Below are 22940 nucleotides of genomic sequence, written 5' to 3'. Positions count from 1 at the left end.
CAAAGGGACCTGGGTGGGCACAAGAGATCCCAGAATGCTTCCTGGTGGAGAGGAGGCAGGACAGGTGGAGAGGAGCTAGCCAGGCAAAGATAGTAGGGTGGGGCTTTGTAGGACACAGCAAAGCCCAGAGGTGGGAACATCGAAGTGTGTTCAGAGAGCCACGTGGGGTCTTTAGGGGCAGAAAGGCTGAAGTGGACAGTTGTGGCAGGAGTGCTCAGGTGTCCACTGGGTGAGGACTTGCGAGTTATCCTGCGGCTAGGCCGGGGTGGCTACTGAGCAGTTTTAGTTCACTGCTTACCCTGGTCGAGAGGCTGGGGGAAGAGACAAGGAGAAACCAGTCATAGGCTATTGCAGTACCAAGGTGGCCCTGTAATGGCTGAACCGCTGAGGATCAGGACTGGGACTTCTTTATTTTGTGTGCCTGATGCTTTACTCTGTGCCTGGCACGTGGTTGATATTTTGTCTGTACCAGGGGAAGGAAAGATTAGCAGAACACTCAGAAGTGACTGGATCCAGGTACTTGTCAAAGAGACATCTGTGGCTGGGTATGATGGCTCACATCTGTAACCCCAACAGGTTGTGAGGCCAAGGCGGGAGGATCGCTCAAGGCCAGGAGTTCAAGACCATCCTGGGCAATATAGTGAGATCCCATCTCTACAAAAACAAATTTTTTAAGAGCAAGACATTTATATAAGGGGAAAGAATCACAGGAGAGAGAACAGTCCTGAACAACTCGATGGCCAGACTCATGTTACCGTGAACAGAAACAGGCAGACTCAAGGAAGGGAAGTGACTAGGAAGAATAAGATGAAGCTGGGTTTAGAGACACTGAGTTTGAAATCCCTTTTAGGAGTTAGTCTAGCAGGAGCAGACAGGAGTCTGAATAGGGATGGTGGCAGAGAGGTGGGAGGACAGTGAAAGACAGATCTCACATGTCAAACTGGTAGGACATGGTGCCCGATTAGGTCCAAGGGATAGAGAGAGGTAGCTTGGGGGACAGGTGGGGCCATGCCACCAAATGAAATAATTCAGGCGGTGGAGATGGTTTGAAGAGAGGGCAAGGACAGGAGGAGAGGAGATGAAGGTGTTAGTAGCTGCAGACAGGGAGGTTGGGGAGACATATATTCACCTTGATTTTGTTCATGAAATGGGACTAGAGACAGGTTCTCACTGTACTAGGTGCCGTGGAGCCAGGGGGAGAGCGGGGTTGAGCTCTGGAAAGTGGAGTGACTTTTGCATAGCAGTTCAGCCGATGAGCAGGAGACTTAGTGCCCAGCTCAGGCCTGCCAGCTCCAGAGCCCAGGATTTTTTCCTGCTGTGCCCTGTTGCTTTGCACTTCTCTGCAAGATCCCCACAGTGGCCTTTGGCCTTGACCAGCCAGAAAGAAGCCAGAGCTCTTAGCAGGGCTGTGGGGCACTTGGACTGGGCCACAGGCCAGTCACATCTGACCTGCTTCTGCCCCAGGCTTCTCAGCCCGGCTGATAGAGAATTGCTGTCACTTAGCTGGAGCTGCTCCAGCCAGGTATCCCACCCCTCCATGGGCCATGGGCAGGGGCCTGGAAAGAGCTGGTGCCATGTCCACCTGAGATCTCTCCTTGCATGGCAGTTATAACTGGGTCAGGTGGTGCTTTGGGCTTTTTTCTGGCAACAGAGCATTTTCTGAATGACCTAAGACTTTTTTACCTTGAAGACTCAGAATGTTGCATCTGGAAAGGATCTTTAAAATTATTTGGTCCAAGCCCTGTCAGATGATGTGTGAAGTGTCAAGATTGAGCCTGAAGATAGATTTGACTGTTCTAGTTTTGCTCTGGCTCAAGTGGTTTAGAATACCTGCTCTGATATGATGCAATGAAACTGATTCTCATGCATGCCTGGTGGAAAGCAGCCTCACTGCTTTACTCTGTCTTTTTCTGTCATACATAAAGACACACACCTTTCTCTCCCCTGTATATGCACTGGATAATCTGCAGATGTGAACAACATCACTGATGTCACATAGACAGTCAGAATTGTTTGAAATAGTGCATTGGAGTAAAAAACCCTCAAAGATCATCCAAACAAGACTTATCCCTGAGGCCAGGCACAGACGGTGGCTCTTGCCTCTAAGCCAAGTGCTTGAGGGGCCAAGATGGGAGGATCACTTGAGGTCAGGAGTTAAAGACCAACCTGGGCAACATAGCAAGACACCCCTCTCTACAAAACATAAAAATGTGGCTGGGTGCAGTGGCTCATTCCTGTAATCCAGCATTTTGGGAGGCCGAGGCAGGTGGATCAATTGAGGTCAGGAGTTCGAGAGCAGCCTGGCCAACATGGTGAAACCCCGTCTCTACTAAAAATACAAAAATTAGCCAGGCGTGGTGGCAGGCTCCTATAATCCCAGCTACTTGGGAAACTGAGGCTGAAGAATCACTTGAACCCAGGAAGTGGAGGTTGCAGTGAGCCAAGATGGTGCCATTGCACTCCAGCCTGGGTGACAAAGTGAGACCCCGCTCTCTACAAAATGTAAAAAAGCTTAGCCAGGACTACATAGTGGACTTAGTAGGACTACACAGTAGAGTGCAACTGTAGTCCTAGGTACTTGGGAGGCTTAGGTAGGAGGATCACCTGAGGCCAGGAGGCCAGGGCTGCAGTGAGCCATGATCATGCCTCTGCACTCCAGCCTGGTCTGAGAGCCACCAGCCTCTGGTCTTGCTGTGTGGCATACCCTAGGTTTACTTGGCAACTGTTAGGTGGCAGTGTTATAACCTGGGCCCTCAAGGTTCTCACCATTGACATTGGTCATTGAGTATAAGGCAGATAATGACAGGAGTGATTGGGACAGTAACAAAGGTTTACAGCAGTGGCATGGAGGCACTGAGAACTAGAGTAACCTGTTGTCCTGGGAGAAGGTGGTTTTGGTTTTTTTTTTGAGACATTCTCGCTCTGTTGCCTAGGCTGGAGTACAGTGGTGTGATCTTGACTCACTGCAACCTCTGCCTCCCAGGTTCAGGCAAGTCTCCTGCCTCAGCTTCATGAGTAGCTGGGACTACAGGCCTGTACCACCACGGCCGGCTAATTTTTGTATTTTTAGTAGAGATAGGGTTTCACTATGTTGGCCAGGCTGGTCTCGAACTCCTGAACTCAGATGATCTGCCCGCCTCGGCCTCCCAGAGTGCTGGGGTTACAGGCATGAACCACCACGCTGGGCCAGGAAGGTAGCTTTTTAAAGATGAGCCAGCCTGGCACGGTAGCTCTCAACTATAACCCCAGCACTTTGGGAGGCCCAGGTGGGAAGATGACTTGAAGCCAGCATGGGCAACAAAATGAGACCCCCATCTCTACAAAAAATTATAAAAATTAGCTAGGCATGGTGGCACACACCAGTAAGTCCCAGCAACTTGGGAAACTGAGGCAGTTCGAGGCTGCAGTGAGCTGTGATTGTGCCACTGGACTCCAGCTTTAGCAACAGAGAAAGACTGTCTCTAAATAAATAAATAAATAAGTAAGTAAGTAAGTAAAAATAAAATGAGCTGGGAGGCAGGCATGGTGGCTCACACCTGCAGTTCCAACACTTTGGTAGGCCAAGGTGGAAGGATTGCTTGAGCTTGGGAGTTCAAGACCAGCCTGGGCAACAAAGCATGACCCCATCTCTTTTTAAAAAATAATAAAATATTATGGCTGGATGCAGTGGTTCACGCCTGTAATCCCAGCACTTTGGAAGGCCAAGACGGGCAGATCATGAGGTCAGGAGATGGAGACCATCTTGGCCAACATGGAGAAACCCCGTCTCTACTAAAAATACAAAAATTAGCTGGATGTGGTGGTGCGCGCCTGTAATCTCAGCTACTGAGGAGGCTGAGGCAGAGAATCACTTGAACCCGGGAGGTGGAGGTTTCAGTGAGCCAAGATTGCATCACTGCACTCCAGCCTGGAGACAAAGTAAGACTCTGTCTCAAAATAAAATAAAATATTAATTTTTTAAAATGAGCGGGGAAATGAAGGAGAGGACACTTGTACCCTGCAGAGGGAACAGCCAAAACAGAGGCCTGTAGTAAATTTGGAAGAAGCTGGAGTGAACAGGAAGGGAGGATGGCAACTGAGGCTGGAGAACTGCCTGGGCCTGATCGTGAAAGGCCTTGTGTCTCACCCCTGGGAAACTGCAGTGTCACAACAACTCATGGCCACTTTTTTTTTTTTTTTTTAAACGGAGTTTTGCTTTTGTTGCCCAGGCTGGAGTGCAGTGGCATAATCTTGGCTCACTGCAACCTCTACCTCCTGGGTTCAAGCGATTCTCCCGCCTCAGCCTCCCGAGTCGCTGGGATTACAGGCATGTGCCACCACCCCTGACTAACTTTTTGTATTTTTAGTAGATACGTGGTTTCTCCATGTTGGCCAGGCTGGTTTCAAACTCCCAATCTCAGGTGATCTGCCCTCCTCAGCCTCCCAAAGGGCTGGGATTACAGGCATGAGCCACCATGCCAACCAAGACCGCTTATTAACAGCATACCTGACCGTGAGCATTATAGCATGATCTCCGAGCCTCCGCAGAGGGTGACACTACTGACAGGGGAGACCAGAGGCGCGAGCGTCTTGATTGCGGGACTGTGCAGGCCTTGTATCTTAAGAGAGACAGAGGTGGCTCCAACTTGGGGTCATTGATAATTGAGTAGTGACCAGGCCTGGCTAGGGTTGGAGCTTGTGGGACAGAAGCTGATTTGGCCCCGGATCGGTGATTCACATTCGGAGATGGTCAAGGGAAGGGCCTCCAGAGAGCAGGATGGGATCCGGAAACGCCATGAAACTGCTTTGGAGGGGGTGCGGATTGTGGTTTCTGTCTTGTTGCCAGTTGACCAAGAACTTGACCTGCAGGGGCTGCTCAGCCTTGACTCCAGGTGTCAGGAGGAATAGGGCAGCAAAGCAGAAGTTCTCATTTTAAACCTTTTAACATTTACTTTTATTGTGGTTTTGTTTTTGTTTTTAAGACAGGATCCCACTCTGTCGCCCAGGTTGGACTGCAGTGGCGCAATCATAGCCCACTGCAGTGTTGACCTCCTAGGCTCTAGTGATCCTCCCGACCAAGCCCCACAATTAGCTGGGATTGCATACAGGTGTGCACCACCAAGCCTGGGTAATTTTTTATTTTATTTATTTATTTTTTTTGTAATGATGGGATCTCGCTATGCTGCCTAGGCTGGTCTCAAACTCCTGGGCTCAAGCAATCCTCCCACCTTGGCCTCCAAAAGCGCTGGGATTAAAGGCATGAGCCACCACACTAAGCCAATTTATTTTTAAATGTGCATGTAGGAAAATTTATTCTTTGGAGTAGAGTTTTGACAAATGGATAGGGTTGTTTGATTGCTATCATAATAAAGATTGGAAAGTTCACACTCCCAGAAACAGAAATATTCCTTTTTCCTGTCTCTATGTAATCAACTTTTCCCTTCACTTCCTAACCCAGTGACCACAGATCCATCCCTACAGTTTTGCCCTTTCCAGGAAGGCATAGAAATGATGTGGCAAGACGTATTTGAGATTCACACAAGTAGCATGAATTGGTAGTACCTCTTTTGCTGAGTAGTGTTCCGTCGTATGGTGTATCCTAGTTTATTCATTAATGGCTTGAGGGATATTTGAGTTGTTGCGGTTTTGGGTGGTTATTGATAATTCCACTGTACACATTTGTGTACAGCTTTTTGTGTGAACATAGGTTTTCCTTTCTGTTGCCTTAATACTAGTAGGATTGCTGGATCCCAAGCTAAGTGTATATTTTACCATAAGAAACTGCCAATCTGTTTTCCAGAGTGGCTGTCACATTTCACATTTTGCATTCCCACCAGCAGTGCATGAATATGCTCCACATCCCTGCCAGCACTTGACATTGTCTGTTTTGTTGTTGTTTGTTTTTGTTTTATTTTGCTTTAACCGTTCTGATAGGTGGACAGCAGTGTCTCGATGTGATTTTAATCTGACTAATGATGTTGAGCATCTTTTCATGTGCCTGTCTACCATTCATATGTAGTCTTTGGTGTAGTATCTGTTCAAATCTTTGCCATTTTTCAAACAAGGTAGTTTGCTTATTGTGTTGGGTTTTTTGGGATGTTGTTGTTGTTGGTTTTTGTTTGTTTGTTTGTTTGTTTGTTTGTTTGGATTTTTTTCTTTGGAGACGGAGTCTGACCCTGTCGCCCAGGCTGGTGTGCAGTGGCACTATCTCGGCTCACTGTAACCTCTGCCTCCTGAGTTCAAGTGATTCTCCTCGCTCAGCCTCCCTAGTTGCTGGGATTATAGATGCGCACCACCATGCCTCACGTGTGTGTGTGTAGAGATAGGGTTTCACTATGTTGGCCAGACTGGTCTCGAACTCCTGACCTAAGGTGATCCCTCACCTTGGCCTCCTAAAGTGCTGAGATTCCAGGCATGAGCCACTGCACCTGACCTGCTTATTATGTTTTGAGAGCTTAAAAAAATGTGTTTTGGGCTGGGCAAGGTGGCTCACGCCTATAATTCTAACACTTTAAGAAGCTGAGTTGGGAGGATCACTTGACACCAGGAATTTGAGACCAGTGTGAGCAACATGGTGAGACCCCATCTCTACAAGAAATAAAAAATTAGCTGGAAGGCTGAGGCAGGGGGATTGCTTGAACCCAGGAGTTTGTGGCTGCAGTGAGTTATGATCGTTCCATTGCACTTTAGCCTGGGCAGTGGAGTAAGACTTTGACTCCAAAAAACAAACAAAAACAAGTATTCTGACTCTAAGTCCTTTTTGCAAATGTTTACTTCAGTCAGTGGATTTGAATTCTGTTAGCAGTGTCTTTCACAGAGCAAAAGTTTTAAATTTTGATGATATCTGGGTTATCTTTTTTTTTTTTTTTTTAATGAAATGGGCTTTCCGTATTATGGCTGAGAAATCTTTGCCCAGCCCAACGCCACAAAGATTTTTCTCCTAGAAATTTTGTCTTTTTACATTTTATAACAGAGGTCGGCATATTTTTGTGTGTGTGAAGAGCCAGATGGTAAATATTTTCAGCTTTTTAGACCATACGGTTGCTACTACTTAACTCTGTTATTGTAGTACAAAACTATCTATAGACAGACAATACATAAACAAATGAGACAGGCTGTGTTCCAATAAAACTTTATTTATAACAACAGGCAGTGGGCTAGATTTGTCCCACAGGCCATGATGTGTGTTTCAGAAGGTCCACTTTTTCCCAGGCTTAGAGGATACCACACTGTGGGCAGTAAGCATGGGGCAACCATTGTCCATTTCACTCTCCATGAAAGCAGAATGAGAGAAAAAGCAGAGTAGATGTCTAACTCTTAGAGAAAGGGTGAAGAGAAGGAAAGGCAAAGGAAAGAAGAGGAAGAAAGAAAGGAAATGCTTGGAATCACATTTTGAGCAAGCTTTAGTTGCACTTAGTTCTTCAGAGTTAACCCTTGTGCTCTGTTTGGATCAGCCTCCAGCAAGTGTTTTTGCCTGTTTGTTTTTGAGCCAGTGATCTATTTTAAAATCTCATGGCCACAGATAGTGTAACAGACACATGGAGTTTCTCATGATTAAACTCTGTAATCCTAGTGATCCCGAGCTGGTACTGAAAGTTGATATTTATTTGGCCATCCCCCATTAACAAATATTTAGATTACATCCAGTTTTATACTCTTACGAACCATGCTGTAGTGACTTCCTTGCACTTTTTTTGTTTTGTTTTGTTTTGTTTTGAGACCGGGTCTTGTTCTTTTTCCCAGTCTGGATCACATGCAGCCTCGATCTCCTAGGCTCAAGTGATCCTCCTGCCCTTGTCTCCTGAGTAGCTGAAATTACAGGTGCGGGTCACCATGCTCACTACATTATTTTTTGTTAGAGACAGGGTCTCACGTTGTCACCCAGACTGGTCTTGAACTCCTGCACTTGTGAGATTATTTCTTTAGAACAGATTCCTGCAGTTGTGAGTCAGAAGGTTGTACCCCTCTCATACTCAGATCAGTAGCAGGTGATCTTGCACTGGATTTTATTCTATGCATCTGACAGAAAGTAGCATCTGATTTTCTTTTTCATTTTCCTCACTGTTCATGAAGATGAAGTTCAGTGTCTTTTTCTGGACTTATGAGCCATGTGAATTTCAGGCCTTTATAAATTGCCACTAATATCCTTTATCTACCTCCCTCTTGGTTTTGTGATGCTTTAAAGCTCTCTGACCTCTACCCACCAGATGTCAGTAGCGCCTCACAACCTCTGGTCCTGACACAGTCACGGTAACCAAAAATGTCTCCAGACATTGCATAGTGTCCCCTAGGGGGCAGAATGACACAGGGTGAGAACTACAGGTCTAAATGATAGAATAGGCAGTGAATCTTTTCTCCCAGGCTATTTCTCCTCATCTTGGTCTATGATGCCTTTTGCCGTACAGAAGTTTTTAATTTTATGGAGTCTCACTTTTCAATCTTTTCTTCTATGGCTTTTGATGCTAACCTACTTTTTATAGAGCAAGGAGCATAGGACATCCTCAAGTAAAAGAAATGCTAGGAAATTCTACTGATTTTGCACAGTATCTGAGAGTAGTAGGAGGGTAGGGAAGACCTGGATGTTTCCCCCAGGAAAAAAGAAACCAGACCTAATTCTTCCCTTGGCATTGATTCAGGGAGTAGGTAGGAAGTCTCCATGTGAGAGATGTGTTCAGATTTTTATGTAACCGCTGGCAAGGCTATTTTTAGAGAAGGCCAAAAGCGGGTGACCGTGGGCACTGGGTGTTCAAACATAACAGAGAACTGAGCAACAGGGATCTAGAGAAACGGGTGGGCTCTCGCCAAGACCTCCCAGGGTGTGGTCATACACGGGTGACTACCTGCATATTTAGAGGCAGGGTCGAGGGACCTCTGAGGAGCGAGCTCAGTGTGCGACACACTTTCAGAAGGGCAGACTTGGCACTCTCGGCCGCATTGATCCAGACTCTTCTCCGAAGCCATCACTGGCTCTGATGTTTATCACCGAAAGGAAAGACTTCAGCAACTGAGAAAGACATTTCAAAGCCTGCAAGCTGTGAAGACCAAGTTCCTCTGACTGGTACAGAAACCCTCACCTTTTTCCAGCTCAGTCACTGCGTCTTTGGGAATAAACAGGTGCAGAGGACCATTGCCTGCCTGCCCCCTCGGCAACAGGGTGTCCAGGCGTGGGGTTCAGCACACCCCACAGGCTCTGGACATGGGGAGAACGCAGTTGGAAATCTGGAATGTTCTCGAGAGACAACCCAAAGGCTTTTTTTTACAGGATCTTAAATTGTGGTGCTGGAATTGTTTGTAGATCTCTTCGAAGCCCTCCTAGTGGACTTAGAGTTGTTCTGTTTTGTGTTCCTAGATGGTTTTTTAGAGCAGTTTTATATTTACAGAAAAATTGTAAAGTGGAAAACGCTCATTCCTTGGCTTTAGAATGAAGTATTGGCTGAATAAAAAATTTTTAAAAAAGAAGCCGGGCACAGTGGCTCATGCCAGTAATCCTAGCATTTTGGGAGGCTGAGATGGAGGGATCACTTGAGGCCAGGAGTTCAAAACCAACCTGGGCGAGATACCATCTCTACAAAAAGTTTCAAAAATAAGCCAAGTGTGGTGGCGCGTGCCTGTATTCCCAGCTACTCAGGAGGCTGAGATAAGAGGATCGCTTGAGGATTGCCCGGGAATTCAAGGCTATGGTGAGCTGTGATGGTGCTACCACACCCATTATTAGCATCTCACATTCACATGGTACCTCTTTTATTCTTGGTGAATCAATATTGACACATTATTAGTAACTAAAGCCCGTAATTCAGAGTTCAGTTCACTCTGTATGTTGTTCATTCTGTGGATTTTGACAAACATGTATTGTCCACATCCACCATTACATTTTGTGCAAAATGGTTTCACTGCCCTAAAACCCTGACAATTCCGGGTTCCACTGTTTGTTGTCCCCGCCCACTCACATCCCTGGCAACCATTGATCTTTTTCTCTGTAGTGTACCTTTTCCAGAAGGTCATAGACTTGGAATCACACAGATTTAATCACAACTTAAATATGCATTTAAAGTTTCTTTTTTTTTTTCTTTTTTCTTTTTAATTTTTTATTGCATTTTAGGTTTTGGGGTACATGTGCAGAACATGCAAGACGCATTTAAAGTTTCTTTAAATGCCTTTCCTGGCTTAATAGCTCATTCCTTTTTATCATAAAAAAATATGCCCGTGTACAGAACCACATAAATGGAGTCTGTTTATCCATTCACCCACTGGAGGACATGCTGGTTACTTCCAGGTTTTAGCAATTATAAATAAAGCCGCTGTAAACATCCACATGCAGATTTTGGTGTGACTGTAAGTTAATATGCAGCAAAGAAAAGAATCTCTAACTGCAGAGCCGGACGCCCTGGCTCACACCTCTTAGCAATTTGGGAGGCTGAGACGGGAGGATCACTTGAGGCCAGGAGTTCGAGACCAGCCTGGCCAACACAGCAAAAGCCATCTTTACTAAAAATACAAAAATTACCGGGGGATGGTGGAGGGCGCCTGTAATTCCAGCTATTCAGTAGGCCGAGGTAGGAGAATTGCCTGAATCTGGGACGCAGAGGTTGCAGTGAGCTGAGATCATGCCACTGCACTCCAGCCTGGGTGACAGAGTCTCACTCTGTCTCAAAAAGAAAAGAAAGAAAGAAAAAAATCGAGTGCAAATGCACTTACTAGTTTTGCTTTCATATACTGCAGTATGAACATTTGGAGTTTACTTGCTCTTTTTTCCTGTGCAGATATTTGAAAAATACAATGTCTAATGGTTATGAAGACCACATGGCCGAAGACTGCAGGGGTGACATTGGGAGAACGAATTTGATCGTCAACTACCTCCCTCAGAACATGACCCAGGATGAGTTACGAAGCCTGTTCAGCAGCATTGGTGAAGTTGAATCTGCAAAACTTATTCGGGATAAAGTAGCAGGTAAAGAAATGGAGGCGTTTTTTAAGAGCGGTATTGGTGGCTGTCCCATTGGGCACTGTCTCCTTTGCCTGTGACTCTGTGACGTTCCACAGTGCAGGATAACTGCAGCCTTGAAACGTTGACTGTGAAGTTTCATTTTCATTTCAAACTTCATTTGTCCTTTGCTCTTGTATGAGATCGGACATAAGTTCCCAAAAGAGGAAAAATTCATTGTTAAGACAGAGAGCATGTACAAAATAGGACAGTGGGAGGAGAGGAAGGAACCAGAGACAGGGCATTCTGAAAGCTGGAAGGGGCTGGAGAAGCACAGCCTGACCTGGCTTGGCCTGGGCTGATTGGGTCCCATGTGTGGAAAGGACCCTGGCGAGTGTCCTGTCCAGGGTAGGCGCAGGCAGGCCTACCCCTGTCTGCCCGCTGAGGCCCCTGTGCTTGGTCAGGCCCAGGTCAGCAGAACACGGAGGATCTCCTGGACAGCCCTTCGTTATGTTTGGGCTGCTCTCTTTACTGTCAACGTCATCAACTTGAACTTCTGCACCACGCTGAGCTTGAACTCTCAGAGGGGCGGGAGTCTGGCAGCTGAAAGCCCTGCTGTTCCACTCACTCACAGTAGAACTTCTAAGCCTCTGTGTCCCCATCCGGAATGTGGAGATGGTGGCTCCTACATCCTGATGGTCCCTACTTCATGGGTGTTTGCAGAGGGCCTGGCACCTGTTAAGGCCCTACTTACAGAGTGGCCTCCATTCCGACAGCATGACTTCAAGGACTCTGGAGAGAATTATGGACAGACCATGTGGGGAGCTCTCTTCCTCTTCCTCCTCCTCCTCCTCCTCCTCCTCCCCCTCCTCCCCCTCCTCCCCATTCCTTCTCCCAACGCCTGCTCTTCTCTTCTTCCCCCTTCCTCTACCACCACCCCCCTTCCTTTTCATCTCTGCCCTGCTTTAGAAAGCCAAGGAATGGTCACTCCTCCCGGTGCTCTGGCTGCTATCCTGGGTTTGGGGACTGTGATTTCCTATACTGAAAACTTATTTAAGGCCAGGTGGCTCATGCCTGTAATCCCACCACTTTGGGTGGTCGAGGTGGGAGGATCACTTGCTTAGGAGTTCAAGACCAGCCTTGGCAACATGGTGAAACCCCGTCTCTACCAAAAAGACAAAAACTTAGCTGGGCATGGTGGTCCGTGTCTGTGGTCTCAGCCACTTGTGGGGCTGAGGCAGAAGGATCACTTGAGTCTGAAGGGTGGAGGTTGCAGTGAGCCGAGATTGCACCACTGTGCTTTAGCCTGGGCAACAGTGAGACCTTGTCTCAAAAAAATAAAAAGAAAACTAGTTTAAAAGTTAAGGGTCAGGCACGGTGGCTCATGCTCGTAATCCCAGTACTTTGGGAGGCTGAGGCAGGTGGATCATGAGGTTAGGAGATGGAGACCAACCTGGCCAACATGGCGAAACCCTGTCTCCGGTAAAAATACAAAAATTAGCTGGGCATGGTGGCATATGCCTATAATCCCAGCTACTGAGGAGGCTGAGGCAGGAGAATCACTTGAATCAGGGAGTCGGAGGTTGCAGTGAGCTGAGTTCATGCCACTGCACCCTATCCTGGCGACAGAGTGAGGCTCCACCTCAAAAAAAAAAGAAAAAGTTTCTGTTACAGAAAATTTCAAGCATACCTGAACATAGAGTGATGTGTTGAACCTAATGTGCCCATCATCACACTTTATCTTCAGTGTTTCCCCGGTTACATTAAGACACCTGACCCCTAAATGCCTCCCAAAGAGCCTGTCTGGTGTCTGTACAGAAAATTAGCTCTTCAGATGGGGGCACTGAATACAGAAGCCTTCTGTCCTTCATCTCTGAAAGTCTGATTTAATTAACGCCTTCTCAGTAGGGACTTTATGCAATATACAAACTTATGTGTTAGAATATTGTAGAAGCCAGGAGACCATCCTGAATACGAGAAGGTTTTAAAAATTCTCCTGTGCCACTAACAAGTCTCGCCTTTCTCCTCCTACTTTCTGGTGGAAGGGAATTTTCCTTGGTATTCCTGGGCACCAGAGATTTTGCAAGCATTACCGCAGAATTTGCCGTCCTTCTCCTGGAACCTGATTTCTCTGTTCCCTCGTTGTGGTTTTCAAAGGAATGTGAGCTATGCTAATAGGAACACCTAGATTTGGCTCAGTCTGTAGAAAACTGGTTTTGAGAACCAACTAAGGCTGCAAAAGTGTAATTTGGGAATTAGTTCAGTTCAGAGATGAGCCCTGTCTTATCTTTGGACAGTAGTTAGTAATGGGCGCACCAGAAGTTGTGGAGTGTCTGGGCCTGGGCTTTCAAATGACAGAGCAAGAGCTACTGGCCCAGCCTCTTGCTAGTAGCTCTTGAAGTGAGTGACTGGAGCTTCATGGAGAACATGCTGCAGCCTGGCTTTACTCATCCTGCTGCCAGTGTGGGCAAACCTCTTTGCTGGCAGGGCCCGGGGCACAGCGTTAGGTCTCACCACCCCTCTCTCCAGCCAACTGCTTTCTCCCAACACCGCAAGACAGCCTCTCACATGGCCAGGCAGGCACCCCAGCAAATCTTATCCCTGGCCTAGCTCCACTCACCACACAGTTGTCCCTGAGTCCCACAACAGCCATTTCCCTGTTTGCCTCCTCAGGCCTTTGTCCACCCTCCCTCACCCTCAGCTGATAACCGCCTCCTGTTTCACAGTGGAACTAACAGCGTCTCCACCTCTCCAGCCCAATCCTTCCTTCCCTTCCTGGTTTCCCAGGAGCCTCGGGCTCTCCAAGTACCTACCTTTCCTGGGCTTCGAGTGTCTTGAAAGGAATTCCTTCCAGAGTTCCAGCTTCCTCTAGCTCAGAATTCCTCCACATTTGTGCTCTGGACACTGTGCTGGCCCGGGGCCTCTACCCATGTAGTCCCAGTAGCACCTCCCATTGGTGAAACCTGAAAATGTCCTGGCATTGCCACATGTCCTCTAGGAGGCAGTCTTCCCCAGCGAGAGCCACTGCTGTGTGTGTTGGCCTCTCACCCACCGACTGTCCTGTTCCCTGTCTCCACCCCCTTCCAGAAGTATCCTCTTCCACTGGCTTTCAGAAGCACCTCCTCCCCCGTCCTGTCTAACTGCCCTGAGGCCATGCCCTCTCTGTCTTTAGCGCCTTTCTCCTAGCCTTTGACTCAGCTGGTTCTTGGAGTTATGCATTGCCTTCTTCTTCGAAAGCCGACAGTTGGGGTGGGCAGAGTCATCCCGTGGCTTCCAGCTGCCCTCTGTCTGCCACCTCCTTTTTGACCAGAAAGCTGTTCTGAGGTCCAGATGCCTTCAGTCCCTCAAATTCAGTGTACTCCAAACTGACCTAACTCTCCCGAAAGCCAGCCACTTGTTTCCAGTTGTCCCCACTGTAGCCAGTGGTACCACCATCCACTTGATGGCTCTGCTCAGAAATCTAGGAGTGTCCTTGGCTCTCATTCTCCTGGTGTTTCTCAGTCCATCCCTTTCCTCTTTCTCATCAGCCACCATCCTAGCCCAGGACATCACCATTTGTGGCCCACATTATCACTTTCGCCTCTTAACTGGCCCCCTGCGTTCCCTGAAGACTGCCCTCCTCACTGCAGCAGAGGGGCCTCTTTGATAGCCCAAATGTGACCCTGTCACTCCCCTCCTCAAACTGTTGAGGTCCCAGCCATGTTTACTTAAGGAGGCTTCCCCTGGCCCAAGTGTCAGATGCTCTACTGTGGGTTTTCATGGCACCCAGGCCAACCTGCACTGCGGGGTTTCCACCCACGACTGAGCTGGAGCTTTCTGGTCCAGCACGTCGGTATCGTTCTTGGAGGCAGGAGCCTCATTAATCTCTGTAGGCCTAGACATAGCCACAGTCCGTGTTTGCAGAGTGAATGAATGAGTAAATGAATGGTGCTGGGAATGGGGGAGAGTGCAGATCATCATGGACATCTATTCATTCAGCAAATACTGGTTGTGTGCCAACCAAGGGCTAGGCACTGGAGGCAGGAGGAAAGAGGAGCATGGTGATGGCTGAGAGGAAGGGACTGCCACCCTCAAAGCTCAGAATGTTTCTGGCTGTCCTGGCCCTTGTCCTTATGTTGGGGATATGGCGTTGGTTGGTTGTTGGCCATTCCACCCACAAATACCAGCTAAGGAGGCTGCTGCAGCGCCTGGCTGTCCTGCCTTCTGCCTTCTTGGGCAGCCCTGCCCTGGTGTCTGGTCTCTCCGAAGTAGCCCCATATGTCCCTCAGGGGATCAGAAGGAATCAACTCTCCACCATCATGGATGGCCTGCCATGCTGAAGCCACCAGCTGCAGCCCCATTCACGGATCTGTCTTGTTTACCTCTGGTTGAGTTAAAGCCTGCACCCCTACCAGGGGCTCCCGAGACCCCTGGGCACCTGCCCTCTCTCACCACTTGCTGTACACCCTGCACCCCTCCAGTCAAGCCCTACTCTTGGGTGCTGGTGATTCTCTGAACACTGTTCCCTGTGCAGGAATGCCCTTCCAGACTTTCCCATCCTGGCTGCTTTTTTCTTACTATGAGTCATGCTTGATCCTCACAGAAAAAAACTTAAGCATGAGCCAAGCAAAAAAAAAAAATCACCCACAATCACACTGCTGTTAGCTTTTGGACATGTGAACCTCCAGACGACTTTCTTTATGTATTCATGGCCATAAGCAGTCATACACCTCTGCAGAATTGGCTCACCCTTCAAGCTGCGGATCGACTTTCCTTCCTGTATCTGGACATTTTTCCTCTTCACTGAATATCTCGCGATCCCATCGTCATGCAGTTGCATAGTATTCAGCTCCCCATGTGTTGATGTTTGAAAGCCCCATTGAGATAAATGTTCTGGCACAAATCTTTGCTCACTGGTTATTTCCATAGAAAGTCTTCCTGCCTGCGAAGTGGCAGATGAGAGAGTATACCTTTTAAAGACTCTTGGTCCCTGTTGCCAACTCGCTCTCTAGGGGACGCCTAGTTCACCCTGCTTTCTGTCTGGCCCTGATCTACTAGCCCTTGGCAGGGTTTCTCACCTCTGCCACCCTGTGAGGGACGAACAAATCCGATCGGGTTGATTCCCATTTCTAGTGAAGCTCATCATTGCTTGTATTTAGTGGCTATTGGTACTTCTTTTGTAAAATACCCTTCTTGTCCTTTGCCCATTTCTTTTGTGGACCTTGGCTGTTTCTTATTGCTGAATTAATTCATTCCCCACTGTCTGTCTCTCAGTGAAGTCTCCCCTTAATCCCCTGTAGACCTTTAAAGAGAGAACTCATGGGACCTAGCCTCAGGGTGCAGAGGAGGGTTTCATCCACAGGGCACTTGCCCCTCTCAGCCCTGCATCCCACATCAAGTCAGGGCTCTTCTAGCTACAAGAAGCACTGAGGGATGGAAGCATTGTGTCTGGCAGCAGAAGACAGGGAACCAGCTCTTCAATCCTAACCTTCATCCAAAGAGAGGGAAATGTGTTTGGAAATTGGAGAGCACTAGCCAGCGTTTGCCCGGGGCAGGCGGGGTGTGGGTGCCCTGTAAGGCATCCGTGGTGCTCCCTGCAGAGGCAGCTTTGTCTTCGTCAGGCTGCAGTCCTGGGGCCGGCAGCAGCATCAGGGTACCTGGGGAAATTCAAGTCTCAGGCTCTTCCCAGGCCCCTGAGTCAGCAACTCAGTGTGTTTGACCATCTGTGCTTTAACCTTCCTGGAGGGGGATGCTGTTGCCAGGCAGGCAGAGAACCAGAGCCCAGAACCTCTGCCCTGTGCTCTTCCTTCAGCTGAGGGAAGTGAGAACTAGGCATTCCTCCCTGCCAGTCTCTGCTTCTTGCTTCCCCGCCTCTCCACCTCCCATCCCAGGGGCCCCTTTTGCCCCCTAGCACACCAGACAGGCCCCTGTCCTCCTGCTCCCTCACAAGCCCTCAGGCCTCCTATCTCGGGGCTGATCTCTCGTCTCCAGACAGGGGTTCTGATAGGCTCTGCTGCTAGTGGGCAGGAGAAGCATCCTTAAGGAGTTTGGAGATAGGAATTCCATGCCTGCTGGACATCCTGGGTCCTGGACTGGGATGGGGGCATCTAGGGAGCCAAGTTGTTGCCCTAAACTCCAGATGCCCCTGGTGCAGGTAGCTTATGGACGCTACCTGGAGAAACTAACTTGGGGGCCACTTCTACTTCTCCTCTGGCGGCTGCCTCTGCATAACCATGGAAAGCCCTGTGCCCCCCATGCATTGGAATTGCCAGGGAGCTTTAAAAACTTTTAAAAGCTTGTAATCCTTTAACTGTAAGTAACACAGGTTTGCCTCTGGCCATCTCTTCCCACAGAAAACCATTGAGGAGGCCGGGCACAGTGACTCATGCCTGTAATCCCAGCGCTTTGGGAGGCTGAGGTGGGAGGATTGCTTGAGCTCAGGAGTTTGAGACCAGCCTGGGCAACACTGTGAAACCCCATCTCTACAAAAAAATACAAAAATTAACCGGGTATGGTGGTGAGGTCCTGTAGTTCTAGTTACTTGGAGGGGGGCTGAAGTAGGAGAGTTGTTTGAGCCTAGGAGGCAGAGGTTACAGTGAGCCAAGCTTGTGCCACTGCACTCCAGCCTTAGCAACGGACTGAGACCCTGTCTTAAAACCACTGAGGCCAGCTGGCAACCCCCTCTCCTTTTCTGACTTCATTGGTTGGGGGCGTGGCCTGAGCAGTCAGTGGAGGCTTAAAAAGCTGCCCAGACTAGTTTGTATTGGAGGCAAGGGTGGAAGTGGGCGGTCAGGTGCTGGACGAAGCCATTCCAGTTGATGGCCTCACCCAGTGGGTGGAAACCAGGGCACCTTTGTCCCTCACCTGCCTCCCCTGTGACTGCCTCCAGGCACCCACCACAGAAAGGAGAGCAGACATAGGAGATGAAGCCAGGCCTTGACCCACAAGGTCCAGCCTGTAGGGAGGTCAGGAGCCATTCCCCATTACCCCAGGCGCAGTCCTCTGGGTGGGGCATTCCTTTGCTGCCCTGGCCTGTGCACAGAGCCCAAATCTCCTATCTGGGTTAGATCACCAGCCCACTGGCTCCACACTGGCTCTGCCCTGCTGCCAGGGGCCACTTCCCAGGCCTCTTGCCATACAGGGCACCTCTTTCTGGGAATACACTGGCATCATCTCCGCCTCAGAGACTTGGCACCTGCTATTCTGTCTGGACTGCTCACACCAGCCACACAGAGGTTTTGTTTCAAATATCTCCTCCGCCACGGGCCCTCCTGTCCCCTATCTAACGCTTGTCAGTTTCTCTCCACAATGTTGTCTGACTTGCCCACAGGGATGTGACAGCTTTCATGATGGCAGCCACTGTCCTCTGTCATGCATCACTAACCCCCAGCCGAGCACAGGGCCTGACACATAGTAGGTGTTCAGTTAATGCATCAGCTCCTTGAAGACAGAGGAGGAGCTTTACCAGGGAAGGCAACAGGGGCTGTCCAAGGGTGTGCAACTCCCTCAGTGATGTTGACAGGCCTGGGCACGTGTGTGGTGAGGAAGAGCATATGGCAGAGACAGGGCCAAAGGTGGATCCTTGGGGCCCGTGGGTTTCCATGGAATGGACAGGGGATGAGGAGCCTGAGCAGAGACAGTCAGGGAGATGGAAATCTGATGTGGTTTCCACATCTCAGAGGAGGGGCATCCCAAGAGTGTGGGCCCTACCCCAAGCTGCCGAAAGCTCAGGGGACACATCCTGAAATGGTCCCCAGGGCAGTGACCATCCTAGGGGATCAGCCAGGACCACCCAGCACCTGGGAGACGAGGAAGCAGGGACTTGGGCCAGGCAGGGCCCGCGTTTATGTGCTGAGAGGAGCTGGCTGTGACTGAGGACACAGGACCAGGGCTTGGGGCTTGAGTTTTTACTGGTGTGTGACTTTCTCAAGCAGCTCTTAGTCCATCTGAGCTGCCACAGCCAAGGAGGCAGGTGGTCCAGGCTTGTGGATGGGGCAGAAAGATGGGGCCCGAATGCAGATGGCACTGAGCAGTTGGAGAGCAGGTGTTCAGGAAGGAAAAAACCCAGCCAGGCTGGCATCGTTGGTCAGGAATCCATATCACAGACGTTCTGTGGTCTGGTTTCACACTACCGTCTGGGGTGCTTGCAGAGGCCCTGGCCATGCTGACCTGGCTGTGCTGCTCTGTTGCTTGTTCTCTGAGCTGTGATCCCAACTCACTCCACACGGGCCTGGTCCTGCCATCTTGCTGCTCCATGTTCTCACTTTGTCCAGGGCTCCAGAGCTGAGTCTCTCAGCCCCATGTAGTTTTATTACAAACACGGGTCTAGAGGATCTGAGTGTGGTTTTGTTCTTTAGGAAAGAGTGGCCTGTGCAGAGCTAACAGCACATCATTTCTGTAGCTGCTGCCTCCTGCAGAGGGGGAGCGGAACTCTTCCGAGCCGTTCCTTAAGCATGGGCTGTGTGTCCTGACTTCCTTCTGCAGAGGGCAGAGTGGAAAGGGGTGGGAGTCACTTTATAGCCAAAAAAACTGGAACACTGCCCGCCTCGGCCCAGTTGATCAGGGTCAGCGACAGCAGCAATAAGTCATATCAGTGGCCTGTGCCCTTGACATGGTATGACAAGAAGGGCGCTCCACGCATGTTCTTCCATGCCAACACCCACTCCAACCATGACAGAGACTCCATCAAACCCAATCGAGAGTCTACAGAATATCTGACCAGTCCTTAAAACTGTCAGGATCACGAGAAACAAGAAACGGTCACAGTCTAGAGGAGCCTGAGGAAACATGACTATTAATGTCACGTGGGATCCTGAATGAGATCCCGGGGCGGGAAAGAACCTGAGGGAAAGACTAAGGAAGTGGATGGGGCGTGGACTGACGTTAATGGGAACATTCATTGTCATCAGTGCTCCATACTCACGTGCAGTGGTACCAATAGGGGAAACTGGGAGGGGCTGTATGGGAACTTGGTATTATCCCTCTTATTTTTCTGTAAACCTAAAACTGTTCTGAAAAATAAAATTTATTTTAAAAAGAAAGTGGCAAAAAGTAAATTAATAAAATGAGAGAAAAGAAAGTAGCAAACCTGGGTTAGGCTCTCTGGCGGATTTGTAATCTTGCTATCAGTGAGAGGGGTCTGGATGCCCCTGGCCCAGGTGCCAGGAGGGTAACATGTGTTGTAAGATGTATGGTAAGTTTGTGGTCTAAAGTGTTTAGCTATCATGCTGGATTCCTTAGTAGACCAGATCTTGTTATTGAAGTGTGCCTGAGCAATACCTTGATGTTTAGAAGAAAACTATATGTTACGTCTTATAGGATCTACTTTTTGAACTTTACCTCTCCTGTAGTACTAGTCCTCTAGAAATAGGTTAAGCTAAAGCAACGTGATAGAAGGAACTCTCCACAGGACCTGTTTTCTAAAGAAAAGTATTGTTTGGAGGAGCCAAGTTATAAGCCTACCCAAGCATATCATAAAACTGTTAAAAAATAACTCAGAGTCAGTCTTGTGGATGGCCTTCTGCCTCAGTGAGGCTCCAGGCCTCCTCCTCTTCAGCAATCTGCTCATTGTCACTCTCTGCCGGCTTCGGGAATGGAACAGTGCTGGTGAGGCCTGCCGGGCTGGCCACCCACAGCTGATGCTCACTAGCCTTGCAACTGAGTGGATAAGCTTCGGGGGAGGACAGGGATTGCGCTCTTCCCTGTGCCTCCTCACTTCTCCTTCAGTGAGGGTGTTTGGCCAGATGTTCTATGAAGCTCCTTCTGAACCCCCACCCTAGTGACTGTCCCCTCTGGTCCAGCCCCCACCATCCTGATTCCCTCCTGTGGTATCCAGTGAGTGGGTGTTCACTTGTACCTGTGCTGAGTGTTTCATAGAGGGGGTGCAGGGACACCTGCCTGTGACCCTGGTTTTCCCCCACTGCCGAGAGAAGCTCAGGAGATGGCCAGGGCTATGACACCAGGGCAGGGCCTGCCCTGCGGGGCTGGGGGTTCTCAGCCCCTGGCCTCTCCTTGGGCTCCCCATCCTCTTCTGCCCCACAGCGGGTCCGGGCTGGTCTCAGGCTTGGGGAGATAAATGAAACTGGTGTTGGGTGGTGCCAGCAGGCCCTCCTGCTCTGGAGAAGAAAGTGGCAAAGCAACAGCGACACAAACTGGGGTCCACTAGCCTGTCCACCGCCATGACCTTCCTCATCCTCACCACCCAGGCCCCACAGAGCAGCTGGCACCCACAGGACTGATCATTCAGAAAGATGTCGTCCATAGCAGGTTTTTTTTCAATTTTTAAATATTCCTTTTTAAATCACTTTTAGGGCTTTTTAAATTACAAAAATAAAACCTTGGCCTGGCACAGTGGCTCACACCTGTAATCCCAACACTTGGGAGGCCAAGGTGGGAAGATTGCTTGAGCCCAGGAGTTTTAGACCAGCCTGGGCAACATAGAGAGACCCCATCTCTACAAATAATTTTAAACATTAGCTGGGCCTGGTGGAGTGGGCCTGTAGTCCCAGATACTCTGGAGGCTGAGGTGGAAGGCTCTCTTGAGCCCAAGAATTTGAAGTGGCAGAGAGCTGTGATCTCAGCACTACACTCCACCCTGGGTGACAGAGCAAGATCCTGTCTCTTAAAAGAAAAAAGTAACCTGTGTTCATTCCAGAAAATGTACGTGTTTGCCGAAGAAAGTAAGAAAGTTTGCTAGCACCTATAATTCCATTTTCCAGATGCTGGGCAGATACAGTGCTGCCTGACTTCCCTGTACCTCTCACTCGCAGGCAGTCAACTTACCAATGTCCTTGTGTTCTCCTGCACAGGACACAGCTTGGGCTATGGCTTTGTGAACTACGTGACTGCAAAGGATGCAGAGAGAGCAATCAACACGCTGAACGGCCTGAGGCTCCAGTCAAAAACCATTAAGGTAAAGGGATCTGATCACCACCATGTCCATTCCTGGCCTGGGCACAGGTCTGTGCTGAGCCCACCCGGCCTCACGGTCTCTCTCCAGGGGACTGTGAGCACAGTCGTTCCTTAGGGCTCCCATCAGATACCCTGGTCAGGTGGTGACCATCCCAGGCCTCACATGGGTGGCTCAGGGCCCACTTCCTGCCCAGGGTGTCCCTAGGGTGCGTCAGCTCCCAGGCCTCCCCACCATCTGTCTTGCCTGGCTCATTGTGTTTCCATCCACCCCCAGCCTGCACAGTGCTCCCTCTAAGCTCCTTGGGGCCCATTGTAACCCTCCTCTTGCCCATTCAGCCAGCATTCACTCAGCACCTACTGTGTGCCCCACAGTGACCAAAACAGACAAATTCAGTGCCCCCATGAGTCGGGGCTGCAAATAGTAGACAAGAGGACAGCCACATGTGACAGGTGGGTGCCACATGTGGAGACTTCACAGCAGCAGGTGACTTGAGGAAGCCAACTGTGCAGCAGCCTGGAAGTGGCACCTCCAGCAGGGCTGTGGTGGCTTCCTGGGATGAGTTGGTAGGTCCTTCCTCTAGGTTACACAGATGGATTTCCTCTGTCATCATTATCTGGCCCACTCCCTCATACACTGAGGCTGTCAGCCTCAAGCCCCACATCCGCCCATCCCCAAGTGTCTGCTTTCTGGCTCCCCTGATCACGGGCAGCTCCTGCCGCCTGAATCAAGCCTCATTTCTTTCCCGACCTTTGCTCCCTGGTCTCCTGTCAGTCCTGGGAGCTGCTGAGCCTTCCCTGAGCCTCCTGTGCCCCAGGCAGAGGTCCTTCCGACCAGGCTTCCTGCAGTAGCCACTGTGCCCACCCGCCCTTGGTGCCTGCCTTCACAAGGTACCCATGGACATGCAGGCTCATCGGCCAGAATCCCGTCATCTTCTCCGAGGCCATTTGGAATGTGGTGGGCCTGTGTGAACCTTTAGATCTGCTAGATGCCCCTACCCCAGAGAATGGTGCTCCCTGAATCACATGAGGTGCCCAGAAGGGTCTCTCTTGGACCTGTACGGCGGCTGTTCTTCCTCAGCTTATCTGATTGCCAGGGCTCCCTGGGGAGCTGTAAAATACAGATTCCCAGGCTACAGAGGGGCCTCCTGAG

The 22940-nt window shown here is 49.6% G+C and overlaps 1 protein-coding gene across 3 annotated transcripts in view; it reads left to right on the top strand.

The window, feature by feature from the left end:
- Positions 1-22940, top strand: part of ELAVL1 (ELAV like RNA binding protein 1) — a 44849-nt gene that overhangs the window by 3548 nt on the left and 18361 nt on the right. For all 3 annotated transcript variants that reach the window (XM_035285402.3, XM_035285401.3, XM_035285400.3), the window contains exons 2-3: positions 10740-10927; positions 21688-21791. In XM_035285402.3, the coding sequence (XP_035141293.1) occupies positions 10756-10927; positions 21688-21791 (276 nt within the window). In that variant the 5' untranslated portion in view covers positions 10740-10755. The remainder of the gene's footprint in view (positions 1-10739; positions 10928-21687; positions 21792-22940) is intronic.

This window comes from Callithrix jacchus, chromosome 22 (assembly GCF_049354715.1).
Source record: "Callithrix jacchus isolate 240 chromosome 22, calJac240_pri, whole genome shotgun sequence".
Taxonomy (NCBI): Eukaryota; Metazoa; Chordata; class Mammalia; order Primates; family Cebidae; genus Callithrix; species Callithrix jacchus.
Note: the sequence above shows the minus strand (reverse complement) of the source record. Positions and strands in the feature narration are given on the sequence as shown.